General features: G+C 27.4%; 3 protein-coding genes across 5 annotated transcripts; 1 reads left to right on the top strand and 2 right to left on the bottom strand.

The window, feature by feature from the left end:
- Positions 1-90: 90 nt before the first annotated feature.
- LOC119672137 (glypican-4-like) lies at positions 91-16,587 on the top strand. 2 transcript variants are annotated; one of them, XM_038083114.1, is made up of 7 exons: positions 91-250; positions 2,385-2,619; positions 7,174-7,330; positions 7,401-7,667; positions 13,850-14,388; positions 14,457-14,626; positions 15,942-16,587. In XM_038083114.1, the coding sequence occupies exons 1-7, from the start codon at positions 142-144 to the stop codon at positions 16,385-16,387; spliced, it is 1,923 nt and encodes a 640-aa protein (XP_037939042.1). In that variant the 5' UTR covers positions 91-141; the 3' UTR covers positions 16,388-16,587. The 2 variants fall into 2 exon arrangements, with proteins under 2 accessions (XP_037939042.1, XP_037939041.1); XM_038083113.1 differs by having other exon boundaries at positions 15,939-16,587.
- Positions 16,588-20,095: 3,508 nt separating this feature from the next.
- LOC119670748 (single-pass membrane and coiled-coil domain-containing protein 4 homolog) lies at positions 20,096-20,302 on the bottom strand. Its single transcript, XM_038081148.1, has one exon. The coding sequence runs from the start codon at positions 20,300-20,302 to the stop codon at positions 20,123-20,125; it is 180 nt and encodes a 59-aa protein (XP_037937076.1). The 3' UTR covers positions 20,096-20,122.
- A 2,711-nt stretch (positions 20,303-23,013) lies between these two features.
- Positions 23,014-24,152, bottom strand: LOC119668711 (mitochondrial import inner membrane translocase subunit TIM14-like). 2 transcript variants are annotated; one of them, XM_038078313.1, is made up of 3 exons: positions 23,973-24,152; positions 23,328-23,564; positions 23,014-23,269 (listed from the first exon to the last, which is right to left on the bottom strand). In XM_038078313.1, the coding sequence occupies exons 1-3, from the start codon at positions 24,018-24,020 to the stop codon at positions 23,156-23,158; spliced, it is 399 nt and encodes a 132-aa protein (XP_037934241.1). In that variant the 5' UTR covers positions 24,021-24,152; the 3' UTR covers positions 23,014-23,155. The 2 variants fall into 2 exon arrangements, with proteins under 2 accessions (XP_037934241.1, XP_037934242.1); XM_038078314.1 differs by lacking the exon at positions 23,973-24,152 and adding an exon at positions 23,635-23,820.
- Between the last annotated feature and the right edge of the window lie 411 nt (positions 24,153-24,563).

Here is a 24,563-nt window from a genome sequence, read left to right as displayed (position 1 = left end):
TAAATTAATTGAATCTACTATGTGCTTGTTAGCAATAAAAAAATTTTATAACAATTTACATTTGTTTTTTTTTAATTTATTTCAGAAATGGTACTTCGATACTGTGAATCATCCTCTGTTGGTACATGCTGTACATATGCAATGGAAACAAAGATGGCTATGCAATCACGTCTGCACCTGGAAAAACACTCCAAAGAACAAATTTTAAAAATGTCAAACATGCTAAGTTCTAAAGCGCAAAAATTTAATGGTAAGTTTCAGAGCAAATAAAGTATAAACATAGAATCACTTTCTCAGAACATTCAAAATGGGTCTAAAAAATAGAACAAATAAAGACAGAATAATCAAAAAAAAAAAAGGACGACTTATGTGTTTACGAGTACATTGCATATCTTTATAAATCCTAAAAACAGTTATTATGCGGAGTTAATTTAAACTTTAAAAAAAAGACCAAACCTGCTTCTTATTTTTATTATCTTTTTCTTCAGTTCATTGAACATAAAGATATTTTAGCTGAAACTTGCGTTTAGATTGTGGGTTAGAATATGAAACTCTAAAATTTTCAAGATTCCTTGTATTTAAAAATATTACTTAATATTATAATGTTAAATTTCTTATAGTTTTAAGTCGTAATTTTAAATTATTACGAACGTATCATACACTATATACTATAAACGCTATATATATAAACACTATATACTAGATAAAAACTAAAGCAGGTCTTCTTAAGTTTGGTAAAAAAGTTTTAGATATTAATACACAATATTCTCTTCTTAGTGCCTGTTTTCCCTAGTGTGGCATATGGCCACAATATACAATATAAGTAAACTAAATCATGAGCTTACCTAACTTCTAGTATTAAAACTGCTATAAATTTCAAATTTTGACTTTAATAAAAATGAAGTGATTGAAGTTCAATCAATAATAGCAAATCAAAGCAGATTGAAGGAAGACAAAAAGAATATTGTGAAATTTTTCCTTCAAAGTTTGTATGCTGTTGATATTGGATTCGATAATCAACCAACGAGACACGATTTTACTAGTATTATGGTGATTTTGACAAGTCTAACCCCAAATTTAGAAATTGATGGATCTGTAAATTGACTGTAGTATTGACCTAATTTCCTTGTGGCATATACGTATATCACAGACAAAAATAATAAATTTCGAACACTTTCCTAATATTTTATTTAAACCAGGGCTGTCCAAAGCATGACCCACGGGCGACATGCCGCCCTTGATATGTTTCTAATCTACTAGAATTACGCAAATTTTCCCTTGATATGGTGTCCCAAAAAAATGAATTCAAATGAATAAATTAATAAAATTAAATTTAACATTATTACAGTATTTGAACTTGTTTCTGCGGCCCGCCAATCTACACTGTGACTCGTATTGGCCCGCGATCGCATCTGTTCTGGGCAGCCCTGATTTAAACTATTTAAATACTATGCAATGCAACAGTAACAGTATTGAAGAAATATTAAATATTTATATCTGTAAAATGTATGATATAGACATATGTATATAAAATCTACTAAATTTAAAACCCTGTTTTCTACATTTTTCCCCCTTTCCCAATTGGTCTTTAAAAGACTTTTGTAAATAAAATACTCTAATAAAATAATGTACTAACCTTAATTGAAACAGAAATCATTGTTCTTCTATCACATCAGCAATTAACTGAAACTATTTGGTCTGCTATTTTCATATACTACATACAATATAAATTAAAGACCAGCATTTTGAACATGATCAGCGCACACGATCAGCTCATGCTTCAAATAGATCAACACCCACTTGAAGTCTAACGTATTAGTCTAACGAGTAAAAATCAGTGATGCGTTCCCTATTTTCTAAGACGAACATTGTAATATGTCACTTGACGCTGACACAGTGGCAACATTTGTGACACCACAAGTGGTCGCTGGCTGATATATTAAGCGGCGCATGCGGACGCATGCGGGCGCTTGTTTGCTTGCTTGCTTGCTTGTTAATTTTATTAAACGTGGTTGCGTCGTCTCAAGTGGATGCGCACAGTCACGCATATACGTACTCGCGGATGTTCAGATTCATTTCCTTTTCGTTAAATTTTTTTATAATTTTTATTTAAACAATTTATGATGCACTTCTCTCGAGACCTACATGATGGATGGCATTTTACAAATGCAGCAGATGCCGGCGGAAACCACGAACTCACACGCAGTTACGGACGCATGCGCAAAATCAAATGTGACATTAATTTGTATCTTGAGAAGACGACATGACATCTTCTGACAGTTTTTGTAATAATATCAAAATATTTCACTTTAATCGACTTCATCTTAAATTACTCCACATTTTACATTCAAGTAACATTGGTATTTCCTTTTATACCTTTTCAGAGGACTTCCGTAAATTGTTACTCAAATCAAAAGTAGAATTTCACAATATGTACACACGCACTTATGGAATTATTTATCAACAGAACTCATATGTATTTTCGGATTTATTCAAAGAATTGGAAAACTATTATGCACGCGGACGCGTCGATCTCATTGATGTCATGGATAAGTTCTTTAATACGTTGTACCAAAAAATGTTCCAGGTACTTAATGCACAGCATCAATTCGATGAGAAGTAAGTTGAAACAATTTAAATAATAAAAATTTAACTTAATTTTTAAAATAAGTATATAAGTATATTGACTTTAAGATTAATAATTATTTATTGGCATTAATTTTTTAAAATGATTTTGTTTTATTTTATAATATGTTACACTAACATATTTTATGGTCTTATCATTTTTATATATTAGTTTTTTACCATTTCTGTACAGGCCATATAAAATGTTCAGAATTCATATTTATACTAATTATATACAAAAATATACATACAATATATGTATTGTATTGTTTTTTATTCACAACAATTTTTTATGTATTGATTTATTGGTAATATTATAAATATAAATTAAAGAGGTAAACTACCACAACAAAGATTCTTTTATATTATTTTAATTTATTAAATTTTTAGCTGACCATACAGCTGTTTCGAGTATTGATAAATATCTATCATCAGTGTTCTTGGAAATAATTCTTGTATTTAATTATTCATAAATAATTTTATGAGACTGCAAGTACCAGGAATTGAATTCGTGCCCTGCCAAATTTAAAGCTCAGAGTCAGCGTTCATTAGCCAACTAACCCAAAGACGTACTTGACTTTTATGTTCGCAAATTTTTCAGGAGTTTTGTTAATTTGCTGTGTATTAAACTCTTAATCAACAAAATTGTAAACGATTAAATTTTAAATGATAGTCATATAAAAAGGATAGTCGAGAAAAAATCGAGAAAAATGTTTTTTGTATTGGCAGTATGTTGATGACCAAAAAGCCTCATATTGGTATTTTTAACTACTACTCATCTATGAACTAAAGTGGGTTTGTCATAATAATCCTCAAAGAGTGCAGTGACGTGTTGACAAATCTAATTGACTTCTTGGTTAATATATATATATTTTTCATATATAATTTCATTTATAATATATGTTATACAAAATCCTTTTATTGTTTTTAAATCTCGCGGAGATATGCAAATATGAGGTCAATTATTGCTTAGTCTGATGAAGTGATAAACAATAATCCAGTCAAGGCGTAAAGAGGGGTAAAGAGAGGTGAAGAAATCTCGTAGTTAATAGAGAGTAAAAGTGCTCAATTAATTAATTAAAAATAATAATAAAATATTTTTCCATTATTTAGTTTCTTATAATGAATAAAGTGTTTGTGTTGCTGTAAAGCTAGACTTTCTTTGTATAGTGACAAAGAAGCTTTATTAAAATTTAGAGGGGTTTTTGAATAGCAAAGAAAGAAATAAAGGACAAACACAAAAATTTTAATTTTATTGAAGTTTGGCTGACCATACAACGCTGTTTCGAGTATTGCCAAGTACTCTTCATCAGTCGTCTTTGGAATAATCGAATTTTTATTTAATTAGTTTATAGTCCGTATAATGTTAATAATATTATACTAACATATCAACTAATGAGTTTAAGTAAAATATTGCATATATAAAAACTGAAATTGGAACCCAAACATTTGTATGTTTCCATGGCTATAAAGTCACTCCATGTACTTTGTTGTAAAAGTAATAACATTTCTAACATGAAACTTTTTTTAAACTCATTCTATATATCATTGCCTTCACATGGTCTTTAATTTAAAATAAATCTGTTCGTTCATACTTCGCTAATTGCTCATTTACGTTTGCTGACTACAGAAGTGGAAAACGTGTGCGTAAAAATCCTTCTTAACCTTAAGTCCAACAGCCAACAAAGGTTCGCACTAACGACTCACTTCCAGCGCAGCACATAAATGGCACAGCCCAGCCAAAGTATTTAATGTTGTTGCCGCTTAAGACTTAATGTTGTTAGCTTAATAGTAACAAAAACAGCGACAATTGCCACATTACAAAAATCTCGTAAAAAATCAGTCAACAACAACTGCAACAACTACAACAACTACAACAGCTACAAGAGTAACAAGAGCTTTGTGAAGCATGCCCGACACGTAGCAGGCAGCGAACGTTTACGGCGGTTTCAAGTGGTGGCACTTGTAAGTCTGCAACACTTTGGAACTATAAAGGTGCACACTTGACTGAGCGCCTTAGTTACGCTTAGACCAACCAACAGCGGAGAATCATTGAGGGCAACAGCTGTACTGCAGTTGCTGCTGCTGTTGCATACAATTTGCTATTGACCATAACAACTGCCTTTGGATCTCAACTAACAACAAAAGATTTTCTATGCCAATTTATTTTAATTCTTCCGCTTTTGATTGGTGTAAGCTGCCTAAGTTCCCGTCTCCAACATGCGTGCGTTTGTACTTCATTTTGTGAGTGTTAAACTGTCAACAGTGACTTGAATTCCTTTTGGAGTCATTTTTTGTTAAATTTTTTCTTTTTTCGTGCTTATTAAAGGAAAATGGTAACATCAATTCGACATTATGGCGCCCACTTTTCCCTGCTCTCGAGCTGCGTGCTTGTAATACGAGACTGGTTACGCCTTAGTCGCCTTTTAAATGTTTTGATTTTTAGTGATTTTCTGTTTAAGTAGAAATTTAAGAAGTTCACTGTTAGCACTTGGCCAAGCTCACAGCAAACTACGAACGTAACTGACACCACCACCGAGCGTCTCCTCTTTCAGCAGTTATGGTCAAAGTGCTCCTTCGCTCAGGCGTTCTGCTTGTATGTTCATTTGTTGGCATTTTGTCTTTCTTTTTTTGTTGATGTTGTAATTGTTTTGACCACATACGAATGAACACTTTGTTCAACTTTGTTTGGTGTACCTTACAGCCAGGTTAATGTACTCTATAAACAACAACAACAACAACAATAGCAGCAGAGCAAAACACTCTGCTTTGGGACCTCATATCACAGTTTATGGCTCACACTCATGAAATTGGATCATTTTAAAAAAACGTAAACGTACGCGCTTTGCGGTTTTATGGATTTGTGCGTTTTTAAAGATTTTTGTAAGATTTTGTTAAACCAAATAAAGAAAAAATAACTTTTTTTTAACAAAAACCATTGGTTTCCTAAAGTATGTGGCCATAAAACCAAACAATTGTAAAACTGTCAGTCAATGAAATTGATACCTTGAAATCGTGGTATTTTAACACTAAATTTGCTACTGCTAACAATGGAAGGAAGATTCTTGTTTCCTTCCTTGAGGTGGCCAGATTTTGTTGGAATGCAGCCACTTTTGAATTTCCATAACCATATATCAAGCTTTTATATGTTAAATATTATATATATAATATCCACTTTATCAGTTTTGGATTTTTTTCAAATTTATATTATATATATGGCTTCTTAACTATATTAGAATGACAGATCGATTTGACCTATAGTTTTGTCAAATCAGTTTTCGTCTATTTTTTCTATTTTCTATTTTCTTTATAAACTATTATTAATTTTGTTGTATGGATATCGATAAAAAAATGACAATTAAATTCAATGATAAATTCTAATCGGTCCATACAAAATGCTCTTTGTCTCTATTTTCTTATTGTGTGCTATTAAAGTTCGAGATTAAAACTGTAATCAAATATAGCACGATTTTTATGCCCACTGAAAGGTTAATTCTGTTGCATATTGTCTAATTTTATTTACTGTGCTATTAATAAAATATATTATTAAAGTTAATAATTATTCCACATTTATCTTAAACTTAAGTTTGGTTAGATTGGAATGGCGGCTTTGTACCAAAAGTCTACTTGAGCTCGATTAATGGCTAGTTGTGATACCACGAATTAGCATTGTTTAAAGCATAGGAATATAGGCCATATTTTGTAAACATATGTCTAATTTTTGTCATTTTAACACTTATATTATTAAATATTTTTCTAAAATTCAAGAATTAAAAAAAATTTTATAAAAAACAAAAATTTTTGTATACAACATTCCTATTCTGATTGCTATAATATTAATAAAATTTAATGAACCTAGGGCGGAGGACCCATGTTCCAGTTCTTATTCTAGTTAACTTTAAAATTATTTTAGTGTTACGTCACTCATAATTAAATTAATAAAATTAATAAACCATATAATAAAAAATATTATACAGTATTTATTAACTTTCTAAAGACTTAAAATTGTATATAGAGTAACAATTGACATCAATGATACGCTACCTAAAGGCTATATAATATATATATATAGTATATATAATATATAATAATATATAATATTTATAATTGTAATTATTTATAATTATTTATACTTTATAATTGTATAAAGAGTAATATTTACATCAATGATAGTGTATAATATATAGTGTATAATATATAATATAATAGTGTATATTAATATATATACAATAATAATAATATAATAATAATAATATAATAATAATATATAATAATATAATCTATATCATTTTCTCTTGGTTATGTTATAATTTATTTTTAAAATTAATTAGTTCGTTTTTTTATTTTGAAAAAAAGAGTTTAGACCACTGGACTATTATTTTAATTTTTCTATTTTATTTTATTTGTAATTGTTATTGTTATTACTATTAAGATAATGCCTAAAATAAAACGTAGACCAACAAAGAAATAGATCATAATCTATAAAAATATCTTTTTAAATATGCCTTTTGCCTTACAGAATATTCAATCTATACTACTCATTTACAGATATCTCCGCTGCGTCAGTGAACACATGAAGGAACTCAAACCTTTCGGTGATGTACCAGATAAATTATCTGTTCAAATCAAACGTTCTTTTGTCGCTACCCGTACATATGGACAAGCACTTGCAACTGCAGCCGAAGTATCAAAAAAATTAATTAATGTAAGTGTAAGAAATATTTTTAATAATTTACAATTAATTAATCTATAAACAAATATCTAATAAAATGAAGGTACGTCTAAATGCCGATTGTACAGCTGCACTCACAAAAATGGCACATTGCGGAGCTTGCAAAGGTTACGCAGAAAAGCCCTGTACCAATTATTGTGTCAACGTGATCAAAGGTTGCCTGCACTACTTCAATGAGTTCGACGTCGAATGGGAGAACTTTGCATTGGCAATGGATAAACTAGCCGAACGATTGCTGGGTTCATTCAATATTGTGATGGTTGTGGAACCGATAAACATTAAAATTTCAGAGGCGATTATGAATTTTCAAGTGAGTAAAAATCTTCTTGTGTTGATTGTAACATTTTGCTTTTATTAGAATTTTAAATTATTTATTATAAAAATTGTTTTTTAATTAAAACTTTTCGTCTATGTAAATTAAATTTTAAATATATGCAAATATAACATTCATTCATTAAAAAATATACCATACTCATATGTATGTATATTCATAGTCCGCCGTTTATAACATTAAAAGTGTATGATACGATGATGTTATAAAAACTGAAACAAATTAAAAACCTGAATAATAATTTTGTTAGAAATAAAAACATAAACCAGTCATGTCATAAATTGTAAACATCTCAGTTTTGTTATTTTTAACTCTGAGAGTTTTCAATGAATTTTGTTAATGTTTTATGCGGTTATAAGCTAATTGAATAACAGAATAAATCATTTAAAACCAAATAGGTGAAAATAATAAAAAACTATATATATAATTGTATATATAAACATATGTATGTATATATTGTATTATTTAAAACTAAAAATCAGGAAATTAATTTGTGCGGTGTTAGTTACTGCATATAATTACATACATACATAAATATATATGCATATATATATATATATATATATAAATATACATATATATATAATAGTTTCTCTTTTATAATAAAATTATAAAATAAAATATATATATTGCGTGGGGCAAAAAGCACTCTAAATTTTTTTATTCAAAATCAACTATCTGAATTATTTTATTTAAAAACAATTTTATTAATTCAAATATTTTTCCTTTTTGGTACAGCTATTATTCCTCTATTCTTAAATTCTTAGAATTTTTCTACACCCATGGATCTAACTTTGGTTTACAGATAGGCTGTCCGATTTAACCTAACCTATATCAACTATTTGTTAAATCGTTAGTAAAACACACTCCAAAACAAAACAAAGTTTCTTATAAAAAATGCGTATAATGTTGTCTCATATAGCCAGCCTGGCCGATCTACCTAACCTATATCAACTGTTTGTTAAGTCTTTAAGTTCAAACAAACCAAGTTTCTTATAAAAAAAAAAATTGCGTATAATGTTGTACAGCCTGCCTGGCCGATCTAACCTAACCTATATCATATAACCTATATGTGTTAAATCTTTTGTAAACCACAGTCCAAGGAAACCAAGTTTCTTATAAAACAAATGTGTATAATGTTGTCTCATTCATTGTTTATTTGATGTCTCACTCTGATTGTGTTTTTATCACGAAAATTAAAGTAGAGGTTACATACTCTATTTTCTTCTAACAAGAAAGTGTTGCAGAAATCGACACAAATAATAAATTGACGGTATAAAATTAGGATTTTATGATGGACTGCATCAAAACTATGCAGTCAATGTTTAAAATATATTTTTAGTCGCGAAAGATATGTACATTTATCCTAACACTGTCATAATGAACCACAACACACTGATAAATCAATCTCTTCAAGTCTATAGTTTTTAATATATATCAATCGGCACATTGATATAACCAATGTGCCGAAGTCATTAGAATCGTTGTGGCTCGTTTATAGTTAGGGGATTACATTTAGGTATTTATGAACTAAAATGCTTATCGCTTTATGTGCACAGAATACTATTTTCTGGTTATAAATATGCAGTAGTGTCAGGTCCTACTTTACACTAACTCAAATATTGCTTTTCGGAAAGCCTAGGTTTAAAAATGTCCCATCCATGATTCTCATTATAATAAAGATATATTGAAATTTATAAAAGCTTCTCGCGGTTTTATAAATAGTAACAGGTTATGGGTCCTTTTTAGTTATAACTCTTCGTTCTATATTCTTTCGTTTTATAAATAGTGATTTATATTTTTTGTGATTTATATATCACTGCTGTGACAACCTAACCTTATTTTTAAGAAGTTTTACTATATAGATTCCTCAAACAACAATATCTTACTTCAGATTACTCGGGGATTGTTTTCAAATATTATTAGTCTTAATTTATAGCATATCTTTTAATTTAAAAATAAATCCGGAAATCTACAACTTATATTATAATATAGGTATATTAAACTGTTTTCTTCGTTTACTTATTTAATGCTTCAATAAAATAATACAAAGGTTTAATAAACTATTAATCTTTTCTTTATATGACAACCTATCAATTAATGATATTATAAAAAATTATATTAAAAATCTATGCAATATTTGATAATTAAATAATAAATGATTAAAAAAAGCAAATACTTAAAAATATCAAACTAGGGTACACGACTCGTACATATAGAATATATAATAATAATCATTACAATATAAACTATTTTTTGTTTCTTCTTTGTTATCTTTTCTTCTGTTCGGTTAGGGTCTGTTGTACCACAAAAGATCAATCATGGTCGCAGTGCTCCGGTCCGTTGAGAGCTAGTACCCCGTTTATTCCTATTCCTATTCTTAACCAACCAAAATGTAATATCTAATAATCTCTAATATAAGTAATAGGTGACAGTCACCTAATAATCTCTTTTACAGGATTGAGTTCCCTCAGGTTAAAAATTTTTATCTAAAAATTTCTTTTTATTACTTCTAATGGGCATTTATTCTTATTTTTCGCCAAATATTTTATTTCCTATTAAAATTCCAAATTCATTCTACACTTTCATTGTATTTTATGTTCATTTAAGCACCAAACTTTGCCATATTGAAGTATTATAAGAAAAAAAATTAAATTTGTTTATATTTTTTATTTTATTTTTGCAGTACACAATTCCTTTAAATTATTCAGTTCACGCTTATATGTAAAGTTTAGCTTTGACGTCCATAAATAATTGAATTCATAATTTATTGGTTCCTTACTCTACTCTTATTCGTTTGCTCTTTGATGATCATGTTTACTTAAAAAATAAATAAAAATATCAAATCTGTTTGCTAATTTCTTAAATAAATAAATAATTCTTAAAATTTGTTTAACAGTAGCGATGATGCAATAATAAAAAATCTTTTAATAAAAATTTGTTAAAATTTTTTATTTAATTTGTTTAGCAATGAAATGGTAATTTAATGTTTCAATGAGTGATATTCCTTAAATCCTAATTAGTAGTTATTTAATTATAAACAAATTATTAATACATATTAATCGTTGTAATTTCTAATTTATTAAATTTAATCTCTATGTTTTAAATATTTTTGGCAATAGATATTTTCGCATATCTAATACTTCATATACATTAATAATTGGCAATGATAGAAACAAACGGAAATTTTAGGTCTCTTTGACCTAAAAGTTTCTATTTAGAAACAAACGCTCCTTAAAAGACGGCTCAAAGAGTTCTATAGGGAATGTTATTTGCCGAGAAATGGGAATGCATTTAGAATATCTCTTTAAAAATTATATAGATATTTTTTTATATATAGATGTTTTTTTAGGGATCTTTAAAGAATACTAAAAATGTATTATAGTAGTAAATTTTAAGTGTTATTAATTTGTCAAAAGCATAATAATTTATTTTAAATGTTGTGTTGTAAATGTGATGTTTAAAATATTTTATTTTTGAAAGAGTGATTTCATCATCATCACGGTGACTATACAGTCCATTTAAGATCTAAGCCTGTTTAACAACAGTCTTCCAATCTTCTCTGTTTTTTGCTTTTGTTTTCCAATTTCTTGTGTTCATTTCTTCGAAGTCCTGCTGCACACTGTCTTTCCATCGTTTTTTTGGTCGCCGAAAGAGTAATTTACTAATCAATATTAGTAACTTATTATATTAATATTTATATATGTTAATAATAATTAATTTTGTGTTTTTTCGCAACTGTTCGTAAACCTTCTAATAATGAATAATTAGAATTTTTAAATCATGTAGCAATTATTACAGTATACATATGCCAAATCCATTCAATAACATATAATTATGATCAGTGATATTTTGAGCTTCTAGAACACTCTTGCAAATGATTTCTTAAGGAGCTCTGTATCGAGAACACTCCGAATTAAAAATAAATTAGTTTGCCTTGTAGCTATATTTGTTTAGTGTAACATTAATCAAAACTGATATTATTGATTTACTTGATAGACCAATAAAATAGTAAAATAGTAATAAAGTACACCACTGTTATCATGTTACGTTATTTTTACATGTAGAAATTTATGTGTTCAATCATAGTTTGATTACTTGAGGATTTTAATGTCAAATCTCTCTCTTTCTCTCGCTCTCTTTCTCTCCCTCTTTCTCTTTCTATCTTTCTCTCTCCCTCCCTCCCTTTCTATCTATCTCTCCCTCTTTCTCTCTCTCTCTTTCTATCTCTCTCTCTCTCGCTCAAAATAATTATGTTAATTATTTTCAAAAAGGGTATCATGCGACTGAGACATCTTTCAATCTTCAATATAATAGTTAAGCAAGTAAATTGCTTTATAGACTTTCTCACATTAGAATATACTATTATTTAGTAGTTTAATTTCTTAAAACACAATTTCGTAAATATTCAATAACAATGTTCTTATTTAGAATTCATAATTAACCGTAATCCAACAATTAATTCAACCCTTTATTACCAAATATGTAACCTATAAACTTTCAGCAGCATTTTCCTTTATTGCCATGTTGTAAAAGCGGTTGTTAGTGTTAGGTCTTTTATTCTTATTGTTCTTTAAGACTATTTATTTCAAAGTGTTTATTCTTAATTTTTTTGTGATTCTTATTTATTTTTTAAATTTTTTTTTAAATATGTGGTTTAAGTTAAGTTAAAACTGCCAGAGAATGCGACTTAAACTAGCCCTTGTTTCCAGTATAATTCCAAATGCTGTCATTGTTAATTCATTCAGTATTTCAGATAAAGTTCGAGAGATCATCTAAGTGGACCTTGGTTATCTTTATTAGTATATTTGCTGGTGATGTTGTTTCTCTTTTGAAACCATTATATGAGCTGATTAAGTACTGTTTCTTCTTCACATTTACTTGTCCAGAACAAATTAAATAAATCGAAACACTATTACTAAACTATCTTGACACAATGCTATTCAAACAAAAACCGTTCCATTAACCATACATAATAATCATTTAAAATTATTTTGTAGTCCCAGTGTATCCCATAAATAATCATTATAATCGTATTTAAAAATGCATCAAATTCATGATTAGTAAATGTCCAACAGAATGAAACTATAATTATTTCTTAACTGCCGCCTCTTCAGGGTATAAAATTAAAAAACTCGACGAGGTTTTTATATGGATTATGTCTACTGAATATAACTCCCTTTAAATTTTCTATTAAAGGGAGCTACAAAAATATATATAAATTTCTCTTTTTTGATTGCACTTCTTCGGGAGCTATTTTTTTTCTACATTTAATTAACCTACATTCGTTATGAACATCTCATAAATAAAAACTGATAAAAAAGTGTTTTATTCTCATAGGATTCTTTTTACATATTTTTTATTATTTTTTTTTTGCCACTTTGCTCCTCAATGACTGGGGTTTCTCCCACCAACAAAGGTGGTCGTTGTACTGAAAGTGTAAAGTAGTAAAACTTTGATTACTTTTATCTATTAAAACTATCAGGTTTCATACATACAGTTTTAACCGCATTTGTAATAATTTTATTGTTGGTGTCGTTATCGATGATATCAGTGCGAGTATATGTATGTTGCCTAACTGAATGAAAGCGAAACTGCAACGTACTGCATACTGCACACAGTAACTATCATAAAACTAAAAACAAAAATAAAATAAAAATCATAGAAACGGCTTGCAATGGAAAATACCTTTTTATATGAAGTATCAATTACAGGAAATCAGATAAATACCTAGATAACGTTTCTCATGACAACGAATATAAATTCTTTACATATACCTTACATGTATATGAGTAACATATATACAATATGATAAACATACATAAATAAATATATAGCAAATACTTTAGAAGTTACAGTTGAGGTAATTCACAAGAGCTGCGTAAATAAATCAATCAGCAGAAAAAAAATTATCTGAAAATCATGATTTTCTGTAAATAAAACACATGTCGATGTTTTGTTTACAAATGAAAGCCACTGAAAAATAAAATAAAATGGTTAATAATGATTTCAGCAAAACCCAAAATAAACAATTAAAATTAGAACAAAATACTATTAATTTTTTATATACTTATATACATATACATATACATATACACAGAAATATGTAGATAGATATCCAATTAATTATTTTACAATAATCTTTGTTTATCTACTTTTAGGATTCCGGCGTGGATATAACGAATCGTGTGTTCCAAGGTTGCGGTCGTCCAATACTTGGTCGTACTAGTCGTGCAGTTAATCCTAAATTTGCTGTTAGCACAGAAGATACAAAATATGTGAAAAAACGTGCTGCAACATTAGATACACTAAATGAACAAATCGAATCAGATATTTTAGATATCGATGCTGCTCTCGATGAAGCGATAGTGCTACGTGAAAGACGTGCCGCAGAACCAGGTTCACGCGATGATAAAAATGGTGATAGCTCTACACGCAATAATGGTAACAACAACAACAACAACAACAACAATAATCGCAATCGTAATCAGAAACGTAAACAACAAAATCGTAAAAACGATAATGATGATTATTCTGGTCGCGATCCAATTTTAGATAAATTGGTGCGTGATATTCGTCAACGTGTGAAGGACTCTAAAAAATTCTGGTCAAATTTACCACACCAAATTTGTGCTAATGATGAGATTTCATCATCATCAGATGTGGATGGCATGTGTTGGAATGGACATACAATCGATAGGTTAGTACAAAGCTTTGTTTTTTTATATGAGATAAAAAATGTTAAATTAATTTTCTTTCTATTTTTAGATATATGCATTCTGTTACTACTGAACATGGTCGAAATCCTGAATTTCCTGGCAATCCAGCGAGTACACGACAAACTTCTCTAGTTGCTACACAATTATATTATTTGAAAAATGCTGTCAACCACTTGCGTAGTGCTTATACTGGGCAAGACGTTGATTGGACTGATCAAGGTTTGTCTATTGTTCACGATTTCAGTAATTTAGAGATTATACTCAAGTTCACAGAATCTTATATCAGTTTGTATTTATTGTAGAGAGCTACTCGCAGTGAGCCAATTAGGCATCTTATTTTTTTTATAGGTATTTATTTTTTTTTTAAAGAAACTTTTAGAAACTATAATATTGTTACTGTAGACAGAAAACAAAATAGCTTATATGTATTTGACAGCTATCCTGATCTATATCGTACTCGTATATATCTTACTTTTCTTTTAGAAAAGTGATAGGCTGCACAACAGAGAGAGATGATTCATATTTTCTGAGAATATTAATTGTTAACTGAAAACCCTTTTTAAGAACTGTCACCGCACTTTTTAGAATAATTCTAAACCAATTTTCTTTATTTACTTTTAATATATAAAATGGCATTCTTGCCATTTTTGCAAGCTGTCCATGAAATCTTATTATATAGAGCAATTTAATATCAAACTGCTCTAATATAAATTACCAATTTGCAGAACTAGGTTACAGAGCTAATTAAATTAAATGAAAATCAGGTTTTCTAATATTGGATTCACACAAGAGTTTGTAATATTAGCAGTTATGTTTGTAATTTTAGCTGTCAATTGTTGTTTCTTTCAGTGTAAAAAGAAAATTTTTGACAGCTAAAATTACAAACAAAACTCTCGTGTGAATCCAGTATAAGCTTATTAACTGTTGGATTGTCTGATGAATACCACACTCACATAAAATTTGAATTTTGCTGTAGTTGTACTTGCAGAAAATATGAAGCTTACAAATGGTTCTGAGAACGGCCGGATCTACGCCTCGGCGCCACTCGTCGCCAGCGACGACGAAGTGCCATTCGACACTTTCCAAAAGTACTTTACAAGCAGTTCCCAGCTGGTTACAACAGAAAAACACTGCTTATAAATAATAACTGTCGAAGTTCTGAAGAGAATAAAAAAAAAAGTACTTTAGATCTACTCTGTTTGTGCCTCGTCTGTTCTTATCAAGGTCCGTTTAATAAATCTTAATATCTTGATAAATGCTTAGAATGGTATCTCAAGCAAGAACATTAAACAAATAGCTAGGTATCTTATAAAAGACTAGTCAGCTTGATTGATACGAAGATTCACAGAATGTTCATACTAAGCTAAAATTCTGTGTAATACTACTATTTATATGAGATTACACTGTAAAAATTTAATATTAGTTTATACTCTCTCAAATGTATATAATTTTGCATTATTCTACTTTTCTATATTCAATTAACAATTCCTTGTGTCAACTTATTAATTAAATTAATTCTATTTATTTTTAGAAGATGCCTTTTATGGTAGCGGTTCAGGTTCTGGTGGTGGTAGTGATGATGAAGATGATGATGAAGGTTCTGGAATAAGCGGTAGTCCATTTACACCAAGTCATAAACCAGATCACACAGATCGCCCATCAGTGCGAGTCAATAATGTTGACGATGAGGATACAGAGGTCGATGAGGATATACATATTGGAGGTGGTGGTGGTTCTGTCATTACACACACCACTGGTGGTACTAGTGGTGCTGGGCATGAGACCAATGTAGTCGGCGAAGATGACAATAACAGTCACAATGCTGACAATGATGATGACGACGAACTTAATACTAAAACAAGTGGGAGTGCCGGTGGCAATTCGAAGCCACAACGTATGTCATTACGGCGTGCACTGTTACTGTATCTGCTGCCTTTATATATGGCATGGTTTGGTGGTATTTTTGCCGATTTGCTGTGATTTGTTATTGTTATGCTTAATTAGGAGTGTATTTGAATATTGTAGGAATGAGTTACGAAAGTGTAATCATCAATGCTATCGAAGCAATCAAAAAGATTTTATTTCTTTTGTAAATTATTAATATTGTTTTGAAATTTAATGGCATTCTTTAGTAATTCATGAACAAATGTAATTAATTTGCTATATTATCATTTTGTAGATGCAACGCTATTTTATTATAATTTAATTAATTTAAAAACTGTGCAAAATTCTACACACAAGATAAAATATACAAAAGTTTGCTATATAATATAAAGCAATATTATGTGCATTGCAATTTTAGATCCAGTTTGTACATTTTAGTATCATTTTGAGATGAAAAAAAGTATATATGTATGTAATTCAATTAATACGTGAAATCTGTATACATTGCAATTAAATTGTGTTTTATGGCAGAATATTTTATATAAAAAATATTGCAATCAATATTTTGTATCAAAAAGTAAAACCAATATATACGTAAAAAAAGTGAATTATAAATATTACTTAGTTTATATTTATAAGAATTATTTAATTAACAGTATAAGTATGTATGTATTAGTATGTGAGTGTTATCCTAAGGGAGCGTCTAAATATCTGAATATCTGAATAAATGTGTAACGTGTATACAAATAATCAGCGAATATTTATAGAATAATCAGTCTGTCTGTCTGTTTGTGATCAATATTTTTCCTAGTATTTATTTATTAGTTCTTAATTTTATTTTATTTTAATAAAATAATGTATGTAATTAGCATTTATGTAGGCATAATTAAGTACCGCGTTCATACTTTGTTTTTAATCGTAATTTATTTTACGCTATTATATTTATTAATAATATAAATGGACAAAAATATTACATTATGAATATACATATTTATATACAAGCCACAGAAAAAAAATAATACATTAAGAATTTAGTAATCGTATACCAATAAAAGAAAAACATTTGAAAAATTATATTTAAAGTAATTAAAAATAATAAAAAAATTTTTAAGAAAGTTAAGATATAAAATTTATATTGAGGATATTGTAATTTAGGAACTAAAAAATTATTTAATGAAAATGTATACTAAAGTTTATGCGATAAGCGTGCAATTAGAAATTCAAACCTAAATTAATAATATTTTATTTAAATTAATTAAACTTTTATGTTCGTTTGCTTTTTTCAGATCAATTCAATCAATTCCTCGCTCAGAATATAATCATTTTTTTCTTAATTATTATTATATTATTATTATTATAATATAATAATAATAATTAGTTTTCTTTGACTGATTTTATTTTTTCAATTATTGTTTATATGGTTTTTCTACTATGTATAATTTTTTTATAACAAGAATATATCAAAATATTACAATAGTCTGATGATTTATTAATAAAATAATTTTTATTTGCTTTTATAATTAAGCAAAACTTTAAATTGATAGGCCATTATTTTAACAAACTTATAAATAAATACATATTTAATGCTATATTAACATTTGTAATTAATTATAATTTTTATATTATTTGTTTATAAATGTTTTGTATTATAATTATCTTTGCGTGAGTACTTTTAGGTCATTATCAGAATTATAACAAATTTTTAAGATAATTTAAATTATAGAAAAGAGAAGAATGTGATTATAAAATTATTAAAAATTAAACTAAATTATATGTAAATTAATTAATAAAAAAAATGTATAGAAATATATAAATATGTTTTTAATTCTTATTCTGTTAGCATTGAATACTTCATAGTGTTTCTGAAACATTTCAAAGCAAATGAAATTCTATATTTAAAGAGAAGTCCTATAGATCGTAGATATATTATTATTTTTTGTTCTGAAGATGTAAAGCATTTTATTACAAGTGATTAATTGAATTAATCTGTCAAACCTGTTAAAGAATAGTTGTCCAACCAGAAAGTGTCATAAGGAAATCCTAAAAACTAAATAAAATATTTAAAAAAATTTAATAGAACTGCTAAACAATATACAACTCTATAAATATTTAATACATTTTCTAGAATATAATCGTCTTCTGTGTCAATGTAGCTATTTATATAATTTAACAGAATGAGTTATTTTTTAGTAGCTGAAGAGTATTTCAGGATGAATACATGTCTTTAAAATGGCCTTTACTTTCACGGAATGCTGTCCTTTCATCGATAAACACATTTTCTCGAAGAAGTAGAGGTATTCCGATACCAAATCATTCAAATTTGAGAAGTCTTTGACTTTATCGACGCCTGTAGTAGGCCTTACTACAAACATCTATATATAATATTTTATAAAAGTAAATATAGAAGTTCTTTTCATTTACGAATGTACCTTTTTAAGGAAACTTTGATTGAAATGAAAATGCAAGTGACTCTACATAAGCGTTGACAGAGAAATCAAAGAATATCGAAGTAGACAACTAGCATACACTAAAGTTTGAGTGTTTTAGGTAAGCAGATTAAGGGCTTGAACAATAACTGAAACTAGGTAACAGAGGGTATAACACACGGCGCTTCAATAGTAACGTGTGTTTGCACTACAGCGTCGAAAACAGAAGGTGGCTTGAACAATAACCTAAACTCTCCTACCCCTGAATCTTCAATTATAATACAATAAACGTAGCTTCAAAGTAATGCGTGTCTGTATTATACCGCGGGAATACATTGGTTTAGTTCTGCCTAATTCGGTTGTCGGAAGTGCCAGGTTCTTAAGAATTCGTCTTAGATGACGACTAAGTATATCCCACCTCTAAACGAACCTAAGAAAAGGTTCATTACAGGTTTGCAATGTCTCAAGACAACTGTGTGATAAAAACACAATACTAATATACAATAATGTAATTTAATTAACAATAGCTTTTGGAGACTCCTAGTGTTACCTTAATAAGATAACAAATTATGTATTCAATAACTATGCCAAAATAATAAAAACAATTGTAGTAAAAATTAAATTTTATTTAAGGAACATGACAAAATTTATATAATTTATCAACTATAATTTAAAACTTAAGAAAAAATCCACAATTTTATTTTACTCCAATATTTAGTCCGTAAATCGGCTATAGACGATCTCAAAAATCTTAATACAAATTATGTATTTAATATTTGCATTTTGGGCTCCAATTTTAATTTCACATCTCTTTCTGTTTAGTTTCTTAAAAATATAGGCAATAAGTTTAAAAAAGAAAAATGTGGCTTCAATCATAAATATTTCAAACATAATTAATATATTTGTGTATAACTTTTTTATATATGTATAAAATAAATATAATTATTTTTAGATAATTTTTCCAGAAAATTCATTCATTATTTTTACATATCGTATAGTAGTGAGAGAATTAAAGGATTACAATTTTCTTTATAATACATTGTTTTATTTTACCTGTCGATAAAAATGATAATAATATTAATAGAATCTAAATGCATTGTTAAAAAATTATCTATTCAGAAATTAATTTATAAATAAAAAATTATTGTTTCATGATTGTTTTATTGATTTAAGAATTTTTTATAAAATGTGTTCTATATTTGCCTAGCGTATTTATCCAGTTGGTTTTTTTCTATGGACTACATATCAAATTTTTTTTATAATTTATTTTATACACATTTTGTTATATATATATTTTAATTGTGAATTTACCAACATTTGTAATAAACTGTATTTTTTTAAATAAACAAATAATTAATTTATTTACAAATATATTTACATGTGTAGAAACTCAACACAGAACAACTTATGTTTCCACTATAACAGGACGAGTTTTGGCATAAACAAAAGCCGCAATGAGCAAAGCTATAACACCCAGTGTCGGCAGAACCACAGTTTTCATTTTACTTTGTATTGCTAAGTTTTCCAGTTTCCTCTCCTTCTTTTCCTTACGAGTTTCTTTGACTTTACCTTTAAGTTGACGCATTTTTTATTAAATTTTATTAATTATTATTGTTTAATCAATTATTGAAGTAAATAAAGTAATGTTTTAAAAGTAAACAAATAATGTCATTGAGCAACAGCCTGTTGATTCTATTATTGGGAATATGTACTAAAAATTGTAACTTTTGACGTGTACATATTCAAAATGCTAAGAGCCAATAGAGCTGCCAGATTGTACCAATGGGAAATTTTCAAATTATTTGTGTTAACAAATTATGCGGTAATAAATATTTAAAAAATATTATTGAATTAATATGTTTGCTTTAATACATATATGCATTGCCAAAGTATTTTTATTTACGATAAAAATGTGTAAAAAAGATCTTTTATATGAGAGAAAAACAAGAATATTTACGTTATTCCGTTTATGCTATGAAAAATCTCCTCTTGCTGATTATGTATAAAGCATTATATTCTGCAATACTGAATAAACGTATCTGAAAATAAAATATACCAAATCTAAAAAAATATATAACAGATTTATTTGTAAACCAAATACTACAGTATATTTACATCTTCCCAGCTAACTATTTTCACTATTGACTAACTAATTGTTAATCAATTAATTGAATTTACAATACAAAAATGTTCAACATAATTTAGACAAAACTACAAATTATTAAAAATTATATAAATTGTTACAAACTTAATTTTCTTTTCTTTTTAAAAAAGATCAAAGCCAACTCTATTATACGAGATTAAAATATGGTATATTTTAAAATAGTTTTCCTAGTTTTATAAAAATTCAAACCTCTTATGATAATGTGCAACAGTTTTGTATAATAAACAACCGAGTTACAAAAAGCTGTAGCATGTAAAGATTTAAACAATTTCTTTGACATTAAACATATTCCAGCAACACAGTTAAGATATAGGACGTAAATTATACGTCCTATATGTTCACATAGGACGTGTTACGTTGACGCATAGTAATATAATACTGGATTCACACGAGAGTTTTGTTTGTAATTTTAGCTTTCAAAAACTTTCTTTTCGCATTGAAAGCAATAACAATTGACAGCTAAAATTACAAACAACTTAAGTCACATACAAAATTCTCGTGTGAATTCAGTATAAGGTTAAATTAGAATATAGAAGGTTAATTTACACAATATGATTTCAATTATAAAATGCTACCACGAAAAATTCCAATGTGATACGTGTTTAAATGTTAATAAATACAATTAGAAATATAAATTATATAATGTAATATATTATAACATTAATATAATGATAGTATAATTATATTAGATAAATTATAAGTATAATATAATATAACTGGTTACAACCAAAAATATATAAAAAGACGCTGAGGGTATCTTAGTTTTAACTTTGTTTTTCGAAAAGATTATCGGAGCTTAGATATTATACAAAAGTAATAATACTAGAAATTGTGGAAAATGGTAATTATTAATTTATATAAGAAGTTCTTATTAAGAACTATAAATATATTAATAATAAATTTAGTTTTTTATAGTAGTCTAATGAATTGTTTCGTTTCTTTAACATTTTGTATTTTATTGTTTGATGAGATAATAGTATTGATTAATTTTATTGTATTGAAATTTTTACTCTTTTATTTTTGTTTTATTATATATTGTTTCGATGATTTTTTGCCAATATCTTCACTCGTATCTGAAATTTTGTGTTATTACATTCATATCGTAAGGAAAGTTTCAAAAAATAGTAAAACCATATCTTAATAAAATTAAAAATGACTCCATATTATATGATACCATACAAAAATAATATAGAAATACCTATTGCTTCTTTATCCGTTGTGCAATATGCTCTTGAATTTTTTATTTTTAAAATGATAGTGCCAAAATATCCGTTTATTACCATAAGCATTTCTACCAGTGAATTTAGCAAGACTATCATTTACTCTAAAAGTAATTGAGTAGAAAAATCATCAATATAATATAACTTAATACCGTTACATATACTACAGTTAATTACCCATTAATTATAAATTTTTACGGATGGTTACAGATTCTTATACATATTGTATGTATATATGTTAAAATTTTTTAAAAATAATTTTTTAATAAATTTTTACTAATATTCAATTTTGTAATTTAGAAAGACATTTACAAAATATGCAAATTTGAACTTAATATAATTATAATCATAGGTCATTGTTATTTCGGTTTTTCAATTGAAGAAGCAAAGATATTAGTACTTCCGTTTATGTGTGTATAATTTTACAAACTTAATTTGCTGCATGTGCTTTAAGTAATAGGAACACACACTAGCCATCTTAATCTATTTTTATTTTGTTTATTTTTTAAATAAACAAATTAAAAATAAATAAAGACATAATATTAATATATATAGACTGTGATTTCTAACAACTACTTTTAATATTGACATATCCATTACATATACTCCATCTAAACTAATTTTTTTAATAACATTATTTTGTTTACATATTATTATGTTGAGGCTAGTTGAGTCAGTACACTTGGACACTTACTCCCTATTAACTGCGAGGTTTCTTCATAACCCCTCTCTACGCCCTGACTGGATTATTAATTATTACTTCATCACACTGTAATGGTTACATATATATGGAACCTGTAATGTTTACATATTAAAATATTTTAATATTAAATATTAATATTAAAATATTCCATACAAAATTAATTTACCATTTCATCACTTATCAAAAAGTTACATAACAAAATAAAAATATTTATTGTTATAACTCATGATTTATTTATTAAAATATGTGTTCCTGCATACTCAATCCATGCGTACTGTCTTATGCTGACTTAATATATCCTAACTAATAGTAATTTTAGTATGTTTTCGTAATTAAAAAATTTAGTAACATTCATTTCGCTTTATCCATTAAATCCTTGGCTTCATTTATTTTAGCTGCCAAGTATGGAGAACCACCACGATCTGGATGATTGAGCAACATAATTCTTTTATGAGCATCCTTTATCTACATATTATGCAAAATATATAGTTAGTGCGATTTTATTTTATTTAGTTGATTTTACCTTTAGTTTAGGAGCCGATGGACTAACGCCTAATATAAGAGATGCCTCACGCTTGTTCATTTTTGGATCGAAACCGCCTTTATAATATTTAGAATTCGCAAAACCTCCTTCAAAGTTTTGTAGGCTTTTAACAGCTTCAGTTAACTTGGTAGTCATACCAGGCACACGGCGTAATATATGTTTTCCAGCAAAACCAATGGCAGCGGCACCAAGACCTGCGAGGATGATTGAACTCGCCTAAAAGTAAAAAATTCGTGAAATTAAACAAATATTTTTAGCAGTGCATTTATTAATCGCGCAAAAATACCATGATTTATATAATTTGTTAAATGATTTTAATTTCACAGCCAAAACAAAACGCGTTCTTGTCAAAGACAGCTGTTCATATTACTAAAGAGAATGTGCCGAATAAATACAATGCTGCCATCTACAGCCAAAACATTTTAGGAACAAACAATTTTAGTATTATTAAAAACAATTTTTTCCTAAAATATTTTAAATGACATTATAAAATTTTGAATAATAAATTTTTCAATAAATTTACAATAATACTATATGTAAAATTTGTAATTATAACAAAAATTTATTAACAAATTTGTTTTAATTAAAATTTGTGAAACGCCCTGTTTTAATTTTTTTATTTACTTTATTTTGTATTAATGCTCTTTGCATGAGATGTTTAATTTTGTTCATCGCAGAAAGCAGCAGATTACTCTTGGTTTATAAAATTAACAAAGAAAAAGTTGCCGAAAATGTTAAGGTTATTTATAATAGTGTTGATACAGTAATTTAAAATTTCAATCTTTGTAACTATTTTTTTTTTTTGAAGAACAAATATTACAAATTCATATAATAATATTCTACTTGGATTATTTTGTTGTATTTAATAAAATGAAAACTTGCAGTGAATAAAACATTTAAAAGTAATTATATGAGCAGGTAAAAAATATTTTTCTTAAGAACTTTTACTTTTAAAATTATTTTTGAATGCTTCTCCAAATGTCATTCGTTTTTGCAAATTTATTTACGAAAATACACAAAACACAATTGCAAATATATTTTTGTTTATTATACGTTTTGCCAAATCTAAGGTATGTAAAATAAGGTAAACTATAACTGCAATTACTGCAAGCAACTCAAGCGTAAAGTGCGAAGAGTACAAGTATATATTAGTTGTGATAGTGCTGCCAATTTTTGACTTGACAGCTGTATTCCAATATAAAACAATAACAAAAA

The sequence above is a fragment of the Teleopsis dalmanni genome, chromosome 1, assembly GCF_002237135.1.
Source record: "Teleopsis dalmanni isolate 2A chromosome 1, ASM223713v2, whole genome shotgun sequence".
Lineage (NCBI taxonomy): Eukaryota > Metazoa > Arthropoda > Insecta > Diptera > Diopsidae > Teleopsis > Teleopsis dalmanni.
Note: the sequence above shows the minus strand (reverse complement) of the source record. Positions and strands in the feature narration are given on the sequence as shown.